At 27.3% G+C, this 18365-nt stretch overlaps 3 protein-coding genes across 4 annotated transcripts in view; 2 read left to right on the top strand and 1 right to left on the bottom strand.

The window, feature by feature from the left end:
• LOC101492889 (uncharacterized) overlaps nt 1-18365 on the bottom strand; it is a 53354-nt gene that overhangs the window by 28052 nt on the left and 6937 nt on the right. The gene's annotated exons all lie outside the window — the stretch shown is intronic.
• Nucleotides 5241-6792, top strand: LOC101493855 (NAD(P)H-dependent 6'-deoxychalcone synthase). The gene is made up of 4 exons (XM_004502109.4): nt 5241-5633; nt 5721-5964; nt 6064-6240; nt 6375-6792. Exons 1-4 carry the CDS (start codon nt 5311-5313, stop codon nt 6573-6575), a joined length of 945 nt encoding a protein of 314 aa, XP_004502166.1. The 5' UTR covers nt 5241-5310; the 3' UTR covers nt 6576-6792.
• Nucleotides 12527-13959, top strand: LOC101493536 (NAD(P)H-dependent 6'-deoxychalcone synthase-like). Its single transcript, XM_027334436.2, has 4 exons — nt 12527-12879; nt 12967-13210; nt 13308-13484; nt 13619-13959. The coding sequence occupies exons 1-4, from the start codon at nt 12557-12559 to the stop codon at nt 13817-13819; spliced, it is 945 nt and encodes a 314-aa protein (XP_027190237.1). The 5' UTR covers nt 12527-12556; the 3' UTR covers nt 13820-13959.

Raw genomic sequence — 18365 nt, 5'->3', positions numbered from 1 at the left:
AATTTCTAAGTGTTATGTATTGATTATCGTGTGTAAGTGTGATGGATTGTAAAAACTATTTCGTAACCCAATTTGTCGTGGTGATTGTGTGGGAATTGCTAAGTGTTAAGATGTGGAATTGTATATGAATTATATTGAGTTAGTTTATGTATTTTTGGAAGAATATGCAGGGAAATCGATTTCCCAATCGATTTGATGAGTTGCAGGGACTTCGCCAATTTGACAAAATCGATTTGCCAATCGATTTTGTAATCTGTTTTTCAAAATCATTTAAGAAATTGATTTGGCAATCGATTGACTTCATTGCAGGAGCTCATCCATTTTGACAAAATCGATTTGGCAATCGATTGGCTTTAACACAGGGGCTCAGTTTTTCATTCAATCGATTTCCCAATCGATTGATTTAAGCCCAGAGTTCAGTTTTCACTAAAACCCTTCATCCAAATCGATTTCCCAATCGATTGACTCAGTTATTTTGAGTTAGATGATCGATTGTTCAATTGGTTTATCAATAAATTGGCCAGTTGTTTATTACTTGATTGATTTAAGACTTATTTTGACTTCATTTTCATTTGGCAAGCATTATATGAACTTTTAGCATATGGAAAATCCTTTTAAGGTGCATGCTTAGTTGAAAGGTTATTTTGTGCATTTAAAAACTTAAATGTTATGTGTTAACTGTTAATTTCGGTTGGTGACCCTTTACAACTATTGTGGAAATCTGGGCTTTGCCCTCAGATGAGAGACAGGACGATCCTACCGGTTCGTACCCTACGAATGGGAATGTAGATGAGAATGCTTGACTGGAGCTACGTTAGGAGGATCTCACGGGGCGCGTGGAGATCACTCAGGGTGTATAGATATAGTTTTTTTTGTAGAATGATCAGATTATGATGACATAGAGGAAACAAATGTCTTTCTTTTGGATTACGTTATTTTGAACTGAAAAACTGTACTTTTACTAATATTGTCTGTTGACATTTTATTATGATGGGGTCCATGTACCACTTTTTGATGTGTAAATATTTTGGATTCATATTTTGAGAAACTTTTCCGCTGCTTGTAAATTATAATGACTCAATTATTTATCCAAATGTATTTTCTTATTTTTTTCTCTGTTTTATTTTAATTTCTTTTTTAAAAAAAAATACACCCTCGCTTTAAAAAATCAGAGTGTTACAATTATTATTTATAATTAAATTAAAATAACGCAGTCACATATTTTACCTAATATATCATATATAATAGTAAATCAACATACACCAGCCCCACTTACAATGGACTCAATTGATTCTTATCTAAAAGGATATTCTAATGACTCCAATAGTGTAGTCAACATTGTTACACCAGTGTTATTCTCTTACTTGACTCAGAGGTCTATACCAGCAATCCCCGGTCAAACTTTCAGAAAAATTGGAAGTGTTGGTTACGATTAAATTTTCTATTCAAACTCCCACATTAAATATTAGAAAAAAATCCATTAGCACTTACAATATTGTAGATAATTTATTTGTAATATCTAATTTAGATGATAAATTATATATAATTTATCGAATTTAAAAATTGAATTCTAAATTTTGCTGTTGTGGATAATTTTTCTTACCATCTCTTCTACTCAAAAAATATATTACTAATAATTGAAAATTAAATCAGTACTAACGGTTTAACAAAAGGGATAAAAGAACTGTTGTTTTTCTGTTTTTATAAGTTATAGTTGTAAATGTTATTAATTTAAAGATAAAATGAAAATTTTATAAATTATAAATTAAAAAGATGAAATAGAAATAAATTATATATAAATAAAATTTAATTCAATTGATAAATATTAATATTATAAAATTATTTTGTATATTATATTTTGAGTTTAAAAAAAATCTTATAATTATACATAAATTTATTTATTATTTTTTCTGCATAAAAAAACTGTGTATAGAAGATAGGTGTCATTGATGTTTATCGGACTGCTCCCACCTCCAAGTCCAGCATGCCTAATGAAACGGTGAAAGGTGATTACTTTGTGCTTTTTTCTTAAATCAAAATCATGTAATTATAATATTTTTCAAATATGGGAGCATTAATGTCCGATAGAGTTGTGCACTTACATACACTTCAATATCTGCAACTTGGAGTGGGAATATGATAGGTAGTCCTTCGTTAACTGAATTATGATTTAGTCTAGTATGTGATTTAATTTGTTTAACAAAAAAAGTTAGATTTAATTTTTTTTAAAGTTTATTATTTTAAATATATCAGACTTAAGTTTATATAAAAAAAATTAGATGTGATAGACCGATATATATATATATTATTAATATTAGTATTTGTTATTTTAAATTTATTATATTAGATTTGATTATATATAAAACCCTAGTTTAACTTATTTAAAAAAATATAAAATATACTATTTAAATATTTTAATGTAAAATTATATTTTTTTAAAGGTCAGACCAGAAATAAAAGCCTATGACAAATCATATATGTGAGACTCAAATTGAAAAAATTAATTGTAATCAGACTCAGACCTTTCAAAATATGGTTTGATCTACTCCCATCTTGATTTGCAAATAAATAATATGATTGTTTTTTTTATTTTATTTCTGATGATTTATTTTGATTATTATTATTATTATTATTATTATTATTATTATTAATTCTCTTGATTATTATTATTAATAATTCTCTTGCAAACTGCTTAAAATATATAACATTCTATGTATCAAGGGGCTCTCGTAGAATCCAAATTAAGAACGGCCATCAGAGAGTACATGGTCAAATAAATACTAATAAGCTCACCAACCCCCGTAATGCTATTTCTTTTATTGCTAAAATCCTATACCTGTAGTTATTAAACGATAAAATTTAAATTTCATATAAAATAATTGTTGTGTTATTATTAATAATAATTTTTCTTTCTTTAATTTTTTCAAAATAGTCCTATTAATTATAGGTTTTTTATATCTTTACTTTTTTAAGCGTTGTATTTTCTCATTTAATATATATTAAAAAATGATTAGAAATAAATAAATGAAAACAATTTTATCAAAAATAGTTTGGGTTAACAAATAATAATTGATTTGTTTTTAGTTATAAATATAAAATGAAATATAATATTTTAAAATAATATACTTAATATTAATTAAAAATGATTCATAAAAAAAAAGGATGATTAGTTTTATATTAAAAATTAAATTTATTTTGAGACACTTTATTTTAATTAAAATGACGGTGAGACGGGATGAATAGTTGGCAATGGAGAGAAAAAAGTTATACTTCCTCCACTATGTTCTCCATCTCATCTTCACGGGAGAAGAAGATTTCTTCTCTCTCTATTTATTCTTAGCATTGAATGAATGAATGTTCAATGGGTCCCTCCCAATCCTAACTTGTAACTACACCTTCATTTCAAAATGTGTGCCATTTAGGTTTTTAGATTCATCTTAAACAATGGAATAAAAACAAGACAAAAAAATAGTCATTTTATTAAATTATTTTTTTTAATTATTATTGCATTTTTTATTGTCAGTTATATAATATGATTAAATTTTTTGAAATAATACACATAGTAATAATTGAATAATACAATTAAAAATAATAGTTAAAAGTATCACTTAAGTAATTTATTTTTATTTTGTCTCTTATTTAGACCTAGTGGCAGATTCACAAAACATCGAGGAAGCCGGTGAATAACAAGTATTAATTAAAATATTATAATTAAAAGTATTAAAAGTTATAATTTTTTTTAGAGTTTCACACAATTCATACATAGTCGATAAGTTGAAAAAGTTAGAATTTCAATTCTTACAAATTTTACAATTTTCAGTCACACAATTCACACAAATTTTTAAAATTTCACACAATTTAATCAAATAAAATATATCTATTTTATGATTTTTGTCTTTATCGAAATTTTTTTTCTTAAAAAATACATCAAATTTTTTATGTTCAAACATCGTGTCATTTATAAAAAAATACATAAATTAATTAAAAAAATTCACAATTAAACAAATAGTATCCCATTATATCATATATCAATTGTTAACATGTAAAAATTTATTAATAAATAGTAGTTGAGTTGCTAACTAAAGTGTTAGAATTTTTCTATTTGTTATTAATTAGTTTATCATTCGATATTATATAGTTTATCTATATATAAAGATTGTTGTATTAATTTTATTATAGTTTATTAGTAAAATGTTAAGACCAAGAGAACGAACTGAGGAGAGATAAGAGAGGGAAGAAGCAAAATGTTTCTCAAACCCATGGTTATAAGATATTTTAATAATTTATTATTGATGTTTTGATAACCGATAAAAAAAAAAACTAAAAAATATAGAGGATTTAATAATAATAATAATTAAAAAACTTATGCCGGCGGCCCCACTTAAAATGAATTTAGCAGATAAGATAGTTTTCTAATAAAACTCCAAGTCTCCATTAGTGTAGTCAATATTTTTACAAGAATGTCAATCTCTCACTTTTTTTGAATGCGAAAGTATTTTGTTAACCTGATAGGCATCTTGAAAGCACAAGTAGTGCCAAACAAGAATAACACCACAAATCCCTATCACCGCTAGACACTCAGACCGTTACATTCTTCGATTCAAACTCCGATATTAATTCTTGAATTTCAATATTATCAATAAAAATATAGACACAACAATTTTGGATATCTATCATGTTTGAACATATTATAATAATAGTATCGAATTTACTTGATTTTGATTTTAAAAAACACTACTTGATTAAAGAATTGATATTACCCCATGACTCCATGAGGCATGCTGGATTTTGCGATGGGAGGAGTCCAATAAACATCCAGTGACACCTCAGCTGTATACATTTGTACTATTATTCACCTCCTTGTTTTAACATATAAAATGAATGAACCATATCTTAATCGGTGATGATGATATGATATTTAAATACTGCGAAATAAGTGGTATTTGACTTTCACTGACTATAATATCTACTTCAAAATAATAATAATAATAATAATAATAATATGATAATTATTAATGTAAACATCTTAAAATATTTATTAATCTATTAACAAAATTGAGTCTAGTGTAAGATTAAACTCGAATAAAATTATCATAATACAATGGAAATGGAAGTAGTTAGGGGTCTCATAGAATCCAAAGAACATATTATATGGTTAAATAACTACTACTAAGCTCACCTACCCCCATGTGCTATATTTGAATCGGTAAAATCCTATTATAAATAGAAGCTTTATCCACACTTTTGTTCAAAACACCAGTTGAGCAATATTAATCTTGTTGTTATAACATACAAGCCAAACAGAACAAAATGACTGCACCTAAAGTCCCTGAAGTAGTTCTCTCCTCCTCCTCAGGACAGAGGAAAATGCCGGTGATTGGCCTCGGCACCGCACCGGAAGCAATCAGTAAGGTTACCACAAAAGATGCTGTCCTTGAAGCCATCAAACAAGGTTATAGACATTTTGATGCTGCTGCTGCATATGGTGTTGAACAATCTGTTGGAGAAGCCATTTCAGAAGCACTTAAACTTGGACTCATTTCATCTAGAGATGAACTTTTTGTTACTTCTAAATTGTGGGTTACTGATAACCATCCTGAACTCATTGTTCCTGCTCTAAAGAAATCTCTCAGGTGACTATTACTTGTTCAATTTTACAATGTTTCTCAATAATATTTGTGTTGTTAACTCATTGTTGATGTATACATCTTTGTTTACAGGACTCTTCAATTAGAATACTTAGACCTCATTCTCATCCATTGGCCTATTACTACAAAACCAGGTGAAGTTAAATACCCTATTGAAGTGTCAGAGATTGTTGAATTTGACATGAAAGGTGTGTGGACATCATTGGAAGAATGTCAAAAACTTGGTCTCACCAAAGCAATTGGAGCTAGCAATTTCTCTATCAAGAAACTTGAAAAATTGTTGTCATTTGCAACCATCCCTCCTGCAGTGAATCAAGTAAATTAATTCAACCATTTAGTTTATTTAAAAGTGTGTTTGATTTTGTGAATCAGTATACTAATCATTCATTAAATTAAACCTTAATCCTAATTATAGGTGGAAGTCAACCTTGGATGGCAACAACAGAAACTTAGAGCTTTCTGCAAGGAAAAGGGTATAATTGTAACTGCATTCTCACCCCTCAGAAAGGGTGCTAGCAGGGGAGCTAATTTAGTTATGGACAATGATATACTCAAAGAATTGGCTGATGCTCATGGCAAGACTATAGCTCAGGTATATTTATTTTTAGTAGCTCTTGTCTGTATATATATCTATAAAACTATACATTAAATTTGATTAATTTTTGAAGAACCTAAGACTCAATTGTTGAGAAAGTTGCATAAATTTAATGTCTCATAATTTTGCAGATTTGTCTCAGATGGTTATATGAACAAGGATTGACTTTTGTGGTTAAGAGCTATGACAAGGAGAGGATGAATCAAAACTTGCAAATATTTGATTGGTCATTGACCAAAGATGATTACAAGAAAATAAGTGAAATTCACCAGGAGAGACTCATCAAAGGACCAACCAAGCCTCTTCTTGATGATCTATGGGATGAAGAATGAACAATCACTTAAATTTGAAATATTGGATGTTAGTTGTTGCTTACTCTCAATAAAGCAAGTGTCATCGTAATAGTCATATATTAGTACACACTCTCTTGAGTTTACTTGCAAGTTTTTTATTTTCAAGTTTTCGTTGCGTATGATTATCATGTACTGCTTGTCAAAGTACCAATTTTAATTTTAATTTTTTTGGCATAAAAGTACCAATTTTAGTTGACCAAGTCTTCTAACTTTTTTTTATGACAGCAAGAATCTTCTTACTTTTCTTGCATTAATGAGTAGTTTGGTTCTAAAGAGAGATCCTAAAGAGATAAATAAGACAGTTTTTTTGTTGAGAAATAAAATAGATTTAAATTTTTTTTTGATATAATAGAAGAAAAAATAAATAAAAAGAGAGATATAAATGATTTAATGGATTGAAAACTGATGAAGTTATCTAAATAAATGTCAAAATTATTAAGCAAACAAAGTTGTCCATTAATGTTTTAATTTTATTTTTAATTATTTTAATATCTATATAATAAATTAAAATTTTGATTTTAACATAGATTAATTAATCAATTATTAACTTTATTAAGTAGTTGTCTGGTTTCATCTTGAAGTGTATCAAACTGAGTCAACAATGCCAAAAACAATTTTGGTGTAAATTTACATGTTTGGCTAAATGTTTTTCACTATAATTTTTGGCACTAAAATTGATTCAAGTTGAAGCAAGGCCTCTTAGCTTTTGCATTAGATGAGAATTAGCTTTTCCCCTTTAACAACTTTTTCTACTAGGTATATATATATATATAGTTTATGAATAAAAAATGAATTAGTTTATTTTATAACTTATATAGTGACAGTAATGATATGATAGAGTTAATTATTAACTAAGCAATACAAATGTTACACGGTAAACTAACTCTATTGACCAATGGGTAATTAACTAGGATAAACTAGTTGTGTGACTAGTGACTAGATAGCATGGCGGATAAAACTGCCTTAACTTTATCTGATTTGATCCTTTGAAGTGGGAAAATCAGGGTGACTTTGGGCTAATATCATTAGTCTGATCAATCATATATATCATATCATGACACAAACATGTACGCAACAGCTTCATCTTCTCCCTCCGTCAATCTCGACCAGGACAACTCCAACCGCCAAAACCACACTGTCGTCACTCTTTGTGCCTCCAGCGTCTTCGACTTATATGTGCTATGTTTTAACGAGCCATAAATAAACCCCTTATAACCAATCAGTGATCGCCAACCCAAACAATACTTTTACTTTTTTTTTCCCTTCACATCATGTAATTAACTACGACGGATATGACATAGAGAGCAATGAGCATAACAACATTGCAATCATGTATTTTTTTTTATTTTTTGTTTTTAACAGATGAAAAAAATATGAAATTGATAATTAAAATATAATTAAAAAAACTAAATTATATTAAAAAATTAAACAAAATAAAAAAATACATAAAATTAAAGCAATTGAGTAGATGTGTCAAATAAAATAAGGTATTATAATATTTGAACAACTCTTTCTTATTATGCGATATATTGCAGATAAATTAGTAATTTTATTCTATTTTGCAACCAACTCCCTTTTATTTGGCTCTCAATTTTATTTTCATAAATAAAATTATCAACTCCCTCTTTATTTGAAGCAACCCATGTTCTACAATCAATTTGATTTATTAAATAGGTTATTTATTAAATAGGTTAGATATGATAAACTTCTTTTTCTCCAACGTATTTGCGGTCAGCCCATGTTCTACAATCAATTTGATTTATTAAAATTATTTTTTTGTGATATTTATGTGATTCTAAAAATTAAAAAGAAATTGCGATTGTTTTATAAAAAGTTGGTATCTAACTTCTTCATTTTATTCTTGTAAAAAAAAAAAACTTATTTACTGTTGTTTTAGGATGCTTTCTCGTTCACATGGTTATGGGCCAATTATAAGCCCTAATTACCATAAAAAAAATTATCGGAGAATGCAACATTCCAGTGTGTCATTTTCATCTTAGAAAAATTTCATTTTCATCTTCGGTCATTTCCATCTTCTCCCATTTCTATCTTAAAACACTCCATTTATATTTTATCATTTAAAAAAAAACTTTTTCTTGTAAAACAAAAAAGATGAATTTTTTTTTCATAAACCATCACCTGATATAGTCGACCGAAGTCAGCAACCGCGTCGTCAGAGTAGATCTCGGATGTTTTCAACTCTCCCACCGTATACAGTAATCTCTCATTCACCCCTCCGTGTTCACCGTACTCTCTCTCACGGCTCCTCTATTGTTCGCTCTCACTCACACTCATGCAAAAGTATTTTATTTTAACATAACTATTTATGTCATTTGAAAAAACATGTATTTTTCTTTTCTTTCACTTTTTCTCATTGTTTGTGTGTGAAAGTCTTATGGGTTTTACTGGAAGAGACACATATTTCTATTGATAATCTTTTTGATATATTTGATTTTTAACGATTTATTCCTTGTAACTCACAATTCAATCATTATTTGATGGTAGTTGTATTTTAAGACGTTATAAACAAATCTAATCCCTACAAGATGATAAATTTCTACAAGCATGCTCTCTATTGATTATTATAGCATATATATATATACATATATATCTTCTAAAGATACATAAAAGGAAGATGTAGGCAAACATAATTTGTCAAATTAGAGACAAATAGGAACTCGAGGCAATCAGATGTAGAGGTAACCAGAACTATAGTGTAGTTTAAAGGAACGCATGATGTATTTTTTGTAAATATTATATCTGTTTTTATTATTTATTATTATAAATTTGTTTTTTATTAAAAATAATAAGAATCCACGTTGAATATTTTTTTAGAAGTATAATAATACAATGTGCATGTCATCATCCAAATTAAAAAAGAAATAAACAACATTGCTTAGATCCCAACTCATATATTATATTGTTATAAGGATATAAAGTTTAGAAATCAAATAAGACAAAATTTATAGATAATAATATGCAAATTATATGAAGAAAAAAAATAATATGCAACTCCAGTGATAAAAAAGACATGTATTGGACCTGACAGGATGCGTTCTTCCCTATCTTGGATTGTATTTGTAGCACCATCACCTCACCCTAATATTGAAATAATGTATTTATAAATATAAATCATACGTACTTATCTTTTGTACATATATCAATCTTTGTCTTTCAAGAAAAAAAAAAAAGTACTACACTACATTACAACACGATAAGAACAATATAAAATAAATGTATAATCACAAGAAAATCATATAATAAATATGTGCTTCAACTTCAATTTATGTTGTCGGAGGTCATTCTTGTGCTATTATCTTTGAAAAAATATAACATAACTGAAAAAAGTAAAACAAATCCATAAAATGCAATCAAAAGCAAATAAAGATTGGCCGTAGAACAACACACACATGTCATTAGATGCAAAAAAACAAGTTCAATAGAATAATAGAACAATGACAAGAAAACTTACATACAAAGTGATATAGAAATTCAACAACAACAAAAGTGAGATCAAGATAAGGATTACAATATGAAATGCAGGTTTTCTATTTCAACTTTTGTGAAGTAATTGTATTTTGTAGAAAATATTTTAATGAGCCAATTATATTTAATTGAAGGAATATATTTGTGGAACGTTATTTATTACCTTTTTGTGAATTTATTAAATGCATTTTTCATGGGTAAAAAAAAAGTACTTTTTTTCAAAGAAAATTATTGTGTGGCTATGCATCAATTGAGAGATTTATTTTTTTAGGCATATATAAGATAATAAAAATGATAGAATAATTTGTTGATGATTTTTTCGATTCGTTTGATGTCTTTTCAGTATTTTAGTTTTTAGTGATACAATTTATTACTTTAAGTAGACCTATTTAATTTAAAAAATAAACTTTTTTTAATATTAACTGGATGTTTATTATTAAGAAGCATTAAATATTTTATTTGGTTAAAACTTGTCTTATATACTAGGCTAAATATCATCCGCGCACAGTCCCTTCACTTAATTTTTAATCCTTTATTTTTTTTTAATTTAGTTCTTTATTTTAACTTTAACTGACAATTTAATCTTTTATGTTTTAAAATACTTTTACAAAAACTCAAAAAATACTTTAACATTAATTTTTTTAAATAAAATCCATAAAATTAATTATCATCTTCAGTATAATACAAATTTCATCAAATTCATAACTTAAATATTTAAATAAACACATATTTTCATTATTTATATATGAGTTTGTTTGAACATAAAAAATTGTTGATTTAATTTCACTGTAACGGTATGATGGAATACGTCCTACACATGCAACAAATTTTGAAAACGTTGACAAAGAAGAAAAAAGACATGGATTAGGCCAAAATTTACCCTATCATGTAAAGTTATTGATTAAATGTATATGAATTAACCAAAAATATGGTAAACAAAACCGTGAACCATATTAAATATAAATTGTTATGTCTAGATTAGAAAATTTAACTGGTGTCTTTTAACCTACATATCTTTTCCATTTTTTTTTATTATTTTCCTTAAAAAGAATTATGTAAGAATTGTAGCACATGCTATTGTAGTTGGAACCAAAACTTTTGGTCAAAGAAACAGGTGTAGACTGTATATTGCACATCTCATTCGTATGAGTTTTATTATTCTTTTTTTAATAAAAAGCTTTTCTAACAAAAAAATAAAATAGTTATCTTGACGTCTAAATTCATAACTATGGCAAAACTTACAACTTATTTGTTAATATATAAAGAAAGATACAATGCAAGCCACAACATCAATGTTATCGTTTGAAATAAGGATACTGATTTTATTATTTATTTTGAATTTTTTAACTGAGGGTCCCGACATGATGTGAATCTAAATAAATATAATTTTGTATTCACTATAAATTTTTTGATGAACTAAAAAAATGAAAAAATAAAATTTTACAGATCGGAGGAGATAAGAAAAACTAAGAGAAATTTTAAGATAAAACAAAATATAAAAATTTATTTTCTAAATTAATATATAGAACTTAATTGTTTGTCACAAAAATTCATTTTTTTTACTTAGTTATATAAAATGTAAATTAAATTAGTGCAAAAAAAATTCAGACTATAGTTATTTATGAAAATTGAATTTAACAATGCTTTAGATATTCAAACCACTTATATTTTCTTTAATAATATTTTTACTTAAATAAATACATTTAAGCTATCTGAACTTAGTCTATATAAACCACATGGTAATTTTCATTTGAACAATAAGAATTAAACAAAAATGCAAAATCACTTTAGAAAATTATCAAGTTACACAATAATCACATATACCAAATGACAATATGTGAGATGTCTAACTTTCTTTTATTGCTTAGGCGGAAAAATACTACTAGGACGTAGAAAATGAATGACATGGGTATTATGTAAGACAATATGATAATACAATATGTGTTTAATTTGATTTTGATTTTCTTCTATTATTATTTAATATTAATTTTATTTTCTATTTCAATTACGCTCTTATGATGCAATTGCATTCTTCAATTGCTGTTTTTGTTTATGTTTCCTTATTTATACACGGACGAGTGTAGTTGATTCTTTTCACGTATGGAATCTATACGTAAAAGAAAAATTATGTTTTACTAGTGAGCGGTTGGAAGAGTCCAATAAACATCCAGTGACACCTCAGCTGTATACATTTGTACTATTCTTCACCTCCTTGTTTTAATCTATTAACAAAATTGAGTCTAGTATAAGATTAAATTTCTATTTAGTATATGATACATTTGGAATAAAATTATCATAATACAATGGAAATGGAAGTAGTTGGGGTCTCATAGAATACAAAGAACATATTATACGGTTAAATAATTACTACTAAGTTCACCTACCCCCATGTGCTATATTTGAATTGGTAAAGTCCTATTATAAATAGAAGCTTTATCCACACTTTTGTTCATTCTTGTTATAAACAGAACAAAATGACTGCACCTAAAGTCCCTGAAGTAGTTCTCTCCTCCTCCTCGGGACAGAGGAAAATGCCGGTGATTGGCCTCGGCACCGCTCCGGGATCAATCAGTAAGGGTACCACAAAAGATGCTGTCCTTGAAGCCATCAAACAAGGTTATAGACATTTTGATGCTGCTGCTGCATATGGTGTTGAACAATCTGTTGGAGAAGCCATTTCAGAAGCACTTAAACTTGGACTCATTTCATCTAGAGATGAACTTTTTGTTACTTCTAAATTGTGGGTCACTGATAACCATCCTGAACTCATTGTTCCTGCTCTAAAGAAATCTCTCAGGTGACTATTACTTGTTCAATTTTACAATGTTTCTCAATAATATTTGTGTTGTTAACTCATTGTTGATGTATACATCTTTGTTTACAGGACTCTTCAATTAGAATACTTAGACCTCATTCTCATCCATTGGCCTATTACTACAAAACCAGGTGAAGTTAAATACCCTATTGAAGTGTCAGAGATTGTTGAATTTGACATGAAAGGTGTGTGGACATCATTGGAAGAATGTCAAAAACTTGGTCTCACCAAAGCAATTGGAGCTAGCAATTTCTCTATCAAGAAACTTGAAAAATTGCTGTCCTTTGCAACCATCCCTCCTGCAGTGAATCAAGTAAATTAATTCAACCATTTAGTTTATTTAAGTGTGTTTGTTTTTGTGAATCAGTATACTAATCATTCATTAAATTAAACCTTAATCCTAATTATAGGTGGAAGTCAACCTTGGATGGCAACAACAGAAACTTAGAGCTTTCTGCAAGGAAAAGGGTATAATTGTAACTGCATTCTCACCCCTCAGAAAGGGTGCTAGCAAGGGAGCTAATTTAGTTATGGACAATGATATACTCAAAGAATTGGCTGATGCTCATGGCAAGACTATAGCTCAGGTATATTTATTTTTAGTAGCTCTTGTCTGTATATATATCTATAAAACTATACATTAAATTTGATTAATTTTTGAAGAACCTAAGACTCAATTGTTGAGAAAGTTGCATAAATTTAATGTCTCATAATTTTGCAGATTTGTCTCAGATGGTTATATGAACAAGGATTGACTTTTGTGGTTAAGAGCTATGACAAGGAGAGGATGAATCAAAACTTGCAAATATTTGATTGGTCATTGACCGAAGATGATTACAAGAAAATAAGTGAAATTCACCAGGAGAGACTCATCAAAGGACTAACCAAGCCTCTTCTTGATGATCTATGGGATGAAGAATGAACAATTTGAAATAATGGATATTAATTGTTGCTTACTCTCAATAAAGCAAGTGTCATCATAATAGTTATATATTAGTGCACACTCTCTCACTTATATGTTTTTCAGTATAATTTTTGGCACTAGTATCGATTCAAGATGAAGGTAGACCTCTTAGCTTTTGCGTTAGATAAGAATTAGCATGAGGGACAAACTAACTCCTTTAATATTATCTGATTTCATCCTTTGGTTGCATCAAGATATCCACTGCTATTGCATGCTAGCCTGATCTGGAACCCTTGACTTTGGGCTAATATCATACGTCTGATATCAGTTTCTTTTTTTATGATAAGCTGATATGCTGTTTTCAATATGAATATCGTTCAATAAAAATAGACACTTTATGGGACCCTTGACCCTATAGCACTATCTCCCATGATTTCCCAATTGAATAATGATCTAACTTGGTATTCTTAAGATAATAACTACACAATACAAAATGTAGTTTTGTTTTATAATCAACTTATGCTGATTGTTTACTGTGGTTTTGCGATATGAAAAATTAATTTTGGTTGAAAGTAAATTGTTTTTAATTGAAATTAAAGCTACACGTTTCATTTTATTATAAATTCGAAACAACATAATTATGTTGTATTTGTGCCTTCGAAACAACTTTGCAAAAAGTGAAATTCACGATTGGAATTGTTAACCTGCATTCAAAGCCTCTGAACGTTTATCCAAACAACCATTTAGTGTAATTTCAAAAAAATAATTTTTTGGTGATGATAAATATTTAAACATGGGATCCATACATTTTCTCGGGATGATTTTTATTTTTATTTTCTTTTCAATTTTAAAGAGAGTAATAGCAAAACACATATATACATTAAGTGTTTGTTTAGTTAGGAAAATTGATTTTGAATAAAAGTGTTAAATATAAATTGATTTACGTTTAGACACAAGGTAAAATTGATTCTTATTAATTTATATGTTTGGGTTGTTTGAATCAAAATCGATTTTAGACGTGTAATTACAAAAAATTGGTATTAAGGGGTATATTTAAAATTAAATTTCAGTTTTATTTTATATAGTTATTGAAGTTTATATTGCATTACTAAAACTTTTAAATTAAAATGCATATTGTGCTACAAACTTTTTATATGAATATAGTTTAATTTGTCTTATATCTGGCAATGGAGAGAAAAAAGTTATACTTCCTCCACTATGTTCTCCATCTCATCTTTACCAGAGAAGAAGATTTCTTCTTTCCTCTATTTATTCTTAGCATTGAACGAATGAATGTTCAATGGATCCCTCCCACTCCTACCTTGTAACTACACCTTCATTTCAAAATGTGTGCCATTAATTTAGGTTTTTAGATTCATCTTAAACAATGCAATAAAAACAAGACAAAAAAATAGTCATTTTGTTAAATTATTTTTATTAATTATTAGTGTATTTGCTATTGTCAGTTTTTTAATATAATTAATTTTTTTTAAATAATGTACATAGTAATTATAATAATTGAATAGTACAATTAAAAATAATAGTTAAAATTACATTAAAAAATTAAAATGACATTTATTTATTATAATAGGCAAAACTATATTATAAGTCTTTTATCTTATTTATGTGTATCACTTAAGTAATTTATTTTTATTTTTTCTCTTAATTGGGCCCTTTATCTTTAAAAGTATTTACAAAATTGTTTTTATCTTTTAAAATAATTATAATTTTTTCTTTTACTTTTTTTCTTTTGTTTAGACCATTTATCTTTTAACATATTTACAAAACTATCCTTTAGAAATACTGAATGGCAGGTTAATATAGGTTTGTTATTAATAATAATATTTAATGTTGGAGAAAGAAAAAAATGAATAAAAAAATGATAAAAATGATCAATATTTATGTATTTCTTCTAAATTTGAAAAACTCTAACAATTAAATTTGGGATTTTTTATAATCAATCTGCTACAATTTGGTACACCGTTAAGTGGGAACAAATTACAACTTGGCTTTGTGGCTTGTAAGGAACAAAGTAGTTTTTTAAGGGGAAGTTTTTTATTGCAATAGGATTCATTTAGGATTCAATTACTCTGATTCATTCAATAACCCTCTTGAATGTCTTTGATAAATAAACTATAAGTGTATATGAGTTCAAGCACTCTATGTACATTAAAAAATTTAGACTTTTTTTTATTAAAAAAATTATAATAATATTGTTACATAGATTTGTGTATCTATTTTTAATGATACATCTATGTTTTTAAAAAAATAAGACTTTTATTTTATCAAAAAAATTATAAAAATATTCTTATATAAAATTTGTCTCTCTATTTTTAATGATACATCGATGTTTTTAAAAGATAATATTATAAATATATTAAAAGATAAATCACTAAAATAAATAAAAAATAAAGAATAATTTTGTATACATTTTAAAAAATAAAAAATAAGTTAGTAAATGTTTTAAAACATACAAAACTCAAACAACAAAATATAAAAGATAAAAAACTTTAGTTTTACACATAAATAAAATTAAAGACAAGAAGTGTTATTCATTTTGTTAAATTATTTTTATTAATTTTTAGTGTATTTGCTATTGTCAGTTTTTTAATATAATTAATTTTTTTTAAATAATGTACATAGTAATTATAATAATTGAATAGTACAATTAAAAATAATAGTTAAAATTACATTAAAAAATTAAAATGGCATTTATTTATTATAATAGGCAAAACTATATTATAAGTCTTTTATCTTATTTATGTGTATCACTTAAGTAATTTATTTTTATTTTTTCTCTTAATTGGGCCCTTTATCTTTAAAAGTATTTACAAAATTGTTTTTATCTTTTAAAATAATTATAATTTTTTCTTTTACTTTTTTTCTTTTGTTTAGACCATTTATCTTTTAACATATTTACAAAACTATCCTTTAGAAATACTGAATGGCAGGTTAATATAGGTTTGTTATTAATAATAACATTTAATGTTGGAGAAAGAAAAAAATGATAAAAATGATCAATATTGGTACACCTGCTTTGCCTTCGTTTAAAAATGATATAGGTTTGAAAAACTCTAACAATTAAATTTGGGATTTTTTATAATCAACCTGCTACAATTTGGTACACCTGCTTCGCCTTCGTTTCTCTTTCTCTCTCTCTACTCAACTTCGTTTCTCTTTCTCTCTCTCTACTCAACTTTGTGGCTTGTAAGGAACAAAGTAGGATCCAGAGGCCTCGTTTCTCTTTCTCTTTCTCTCTCTCTACTCAACTTTGTGGCTTGTAAGGAACAAAGTAGGATCCAGAGGCAGAGGCTATATGCATGATAGTTTATAGTGATTTGGGAAAATATGAAACCCATTCATTATGATAGGAGCTGCTCTTATTATTCTCTATCTTTATTTTCTCTGTTTGTTTGGCTCTACAGATCTCACTTTCACCCTAAAAAAGCTCAACCATTTTTGTCTCGTTCCCCATCTCTCACAGACTCACACTCTCTCTCTATATATCTCTACCAATCAATAACTTACACTGTTCATCTCTCTATAGGTAAGTTAATGAGTGTGATGAGTTTGAAGTTAATGAGTGTGATGAGTTTGAGGCGGCTGCTGCAGACAGGTACTGGTGGTGGACGTTGGGTGATCTGCAGTGTACTCTCCATATCTTTACTTTCCAGACTTCCACGGAAATTACCATTTCACCTCCCTTTTCTTTTCTATTTTCATTTTATTCTTTTTTATCCATCATTTTTTTTCTCTTTTACTTTTTACTATCAAATTCTACTCCTTAATGTTTTTTAAATTACATCAATTGTACAATTGCTTGATTCCAAAACCAATGTTTGCTAATTGGTTTCATCTTGATTGTAACACAATTCAATTGATTTACGTTTCAAAGCATTTTACTATTGTGTGAAACTATTATTGCCAATTAATTTGTACTCATTTACCTGACCAAGCTATTTTTTGGTTTATCAAGTTGATTTGGCTGTATTTGATAATCTAAGTCATATACAATCCTAAGTAAAATCCATAAAAACATAACAAAACAAATATAACTATCTCTCTTATAAACTTTTGGTGGCTTTAACATTTCATTTTCATTTCTATATAAAGCATTCATATTTAGAAATCAATTGAAAGCTTTTCAATGAATACTTGTTCATTTTCTCCCATTTCCATTAACAAAAACTTCCCATTTCCATTAACAAAAACTTCCCATTTCCATCTTTAAAAACTTCATTTCCATCTTCTACGCTTTCCATCTTCTACCCTTTCCATCTTATTCCATTTCTATCTTAAAAAAAACTTCATCTCCATCTTTTAAAAAAATCATTTCCATTTGCCATTTCCATCTTCCTCCATTTTCATCTTAAAAAAAACTCCATTTCCATTTTGTCATTTAAAAAAAAAAATCTTTTTCTTGTAAAACGAAAAAGATGATTTTTTTTCATAAACACTCACCTCCGATAAAGCCCACCGGAGTAACCGCACCGCCGGAGTAGATCGGTTCAACGCCACGTATAGAGTACTTATAGTCACAACCATGTCTTCGAATTTGGTATAG

This window comes from Cicer arietinum, chromosome 5 (genome assembly GCF_000331145.2).
Source record: "Cicer arietinum cultivar CDC Frontier isolate Library 1 chromosome 5, Cicar.CDCFrontier_v2.0, whole genome shotgun sequence".
NCBI classification, from domain to species: domain Eukaryota; kingdom Viridiplantae; phylum Streptophyta; class Magnoliopsida; order Fabales; family Fabaceae; genus Cicer; species Cicer arietinum.
This window is presented reverse-complemented; position numbering and strand designations above follow the sequence as displayed.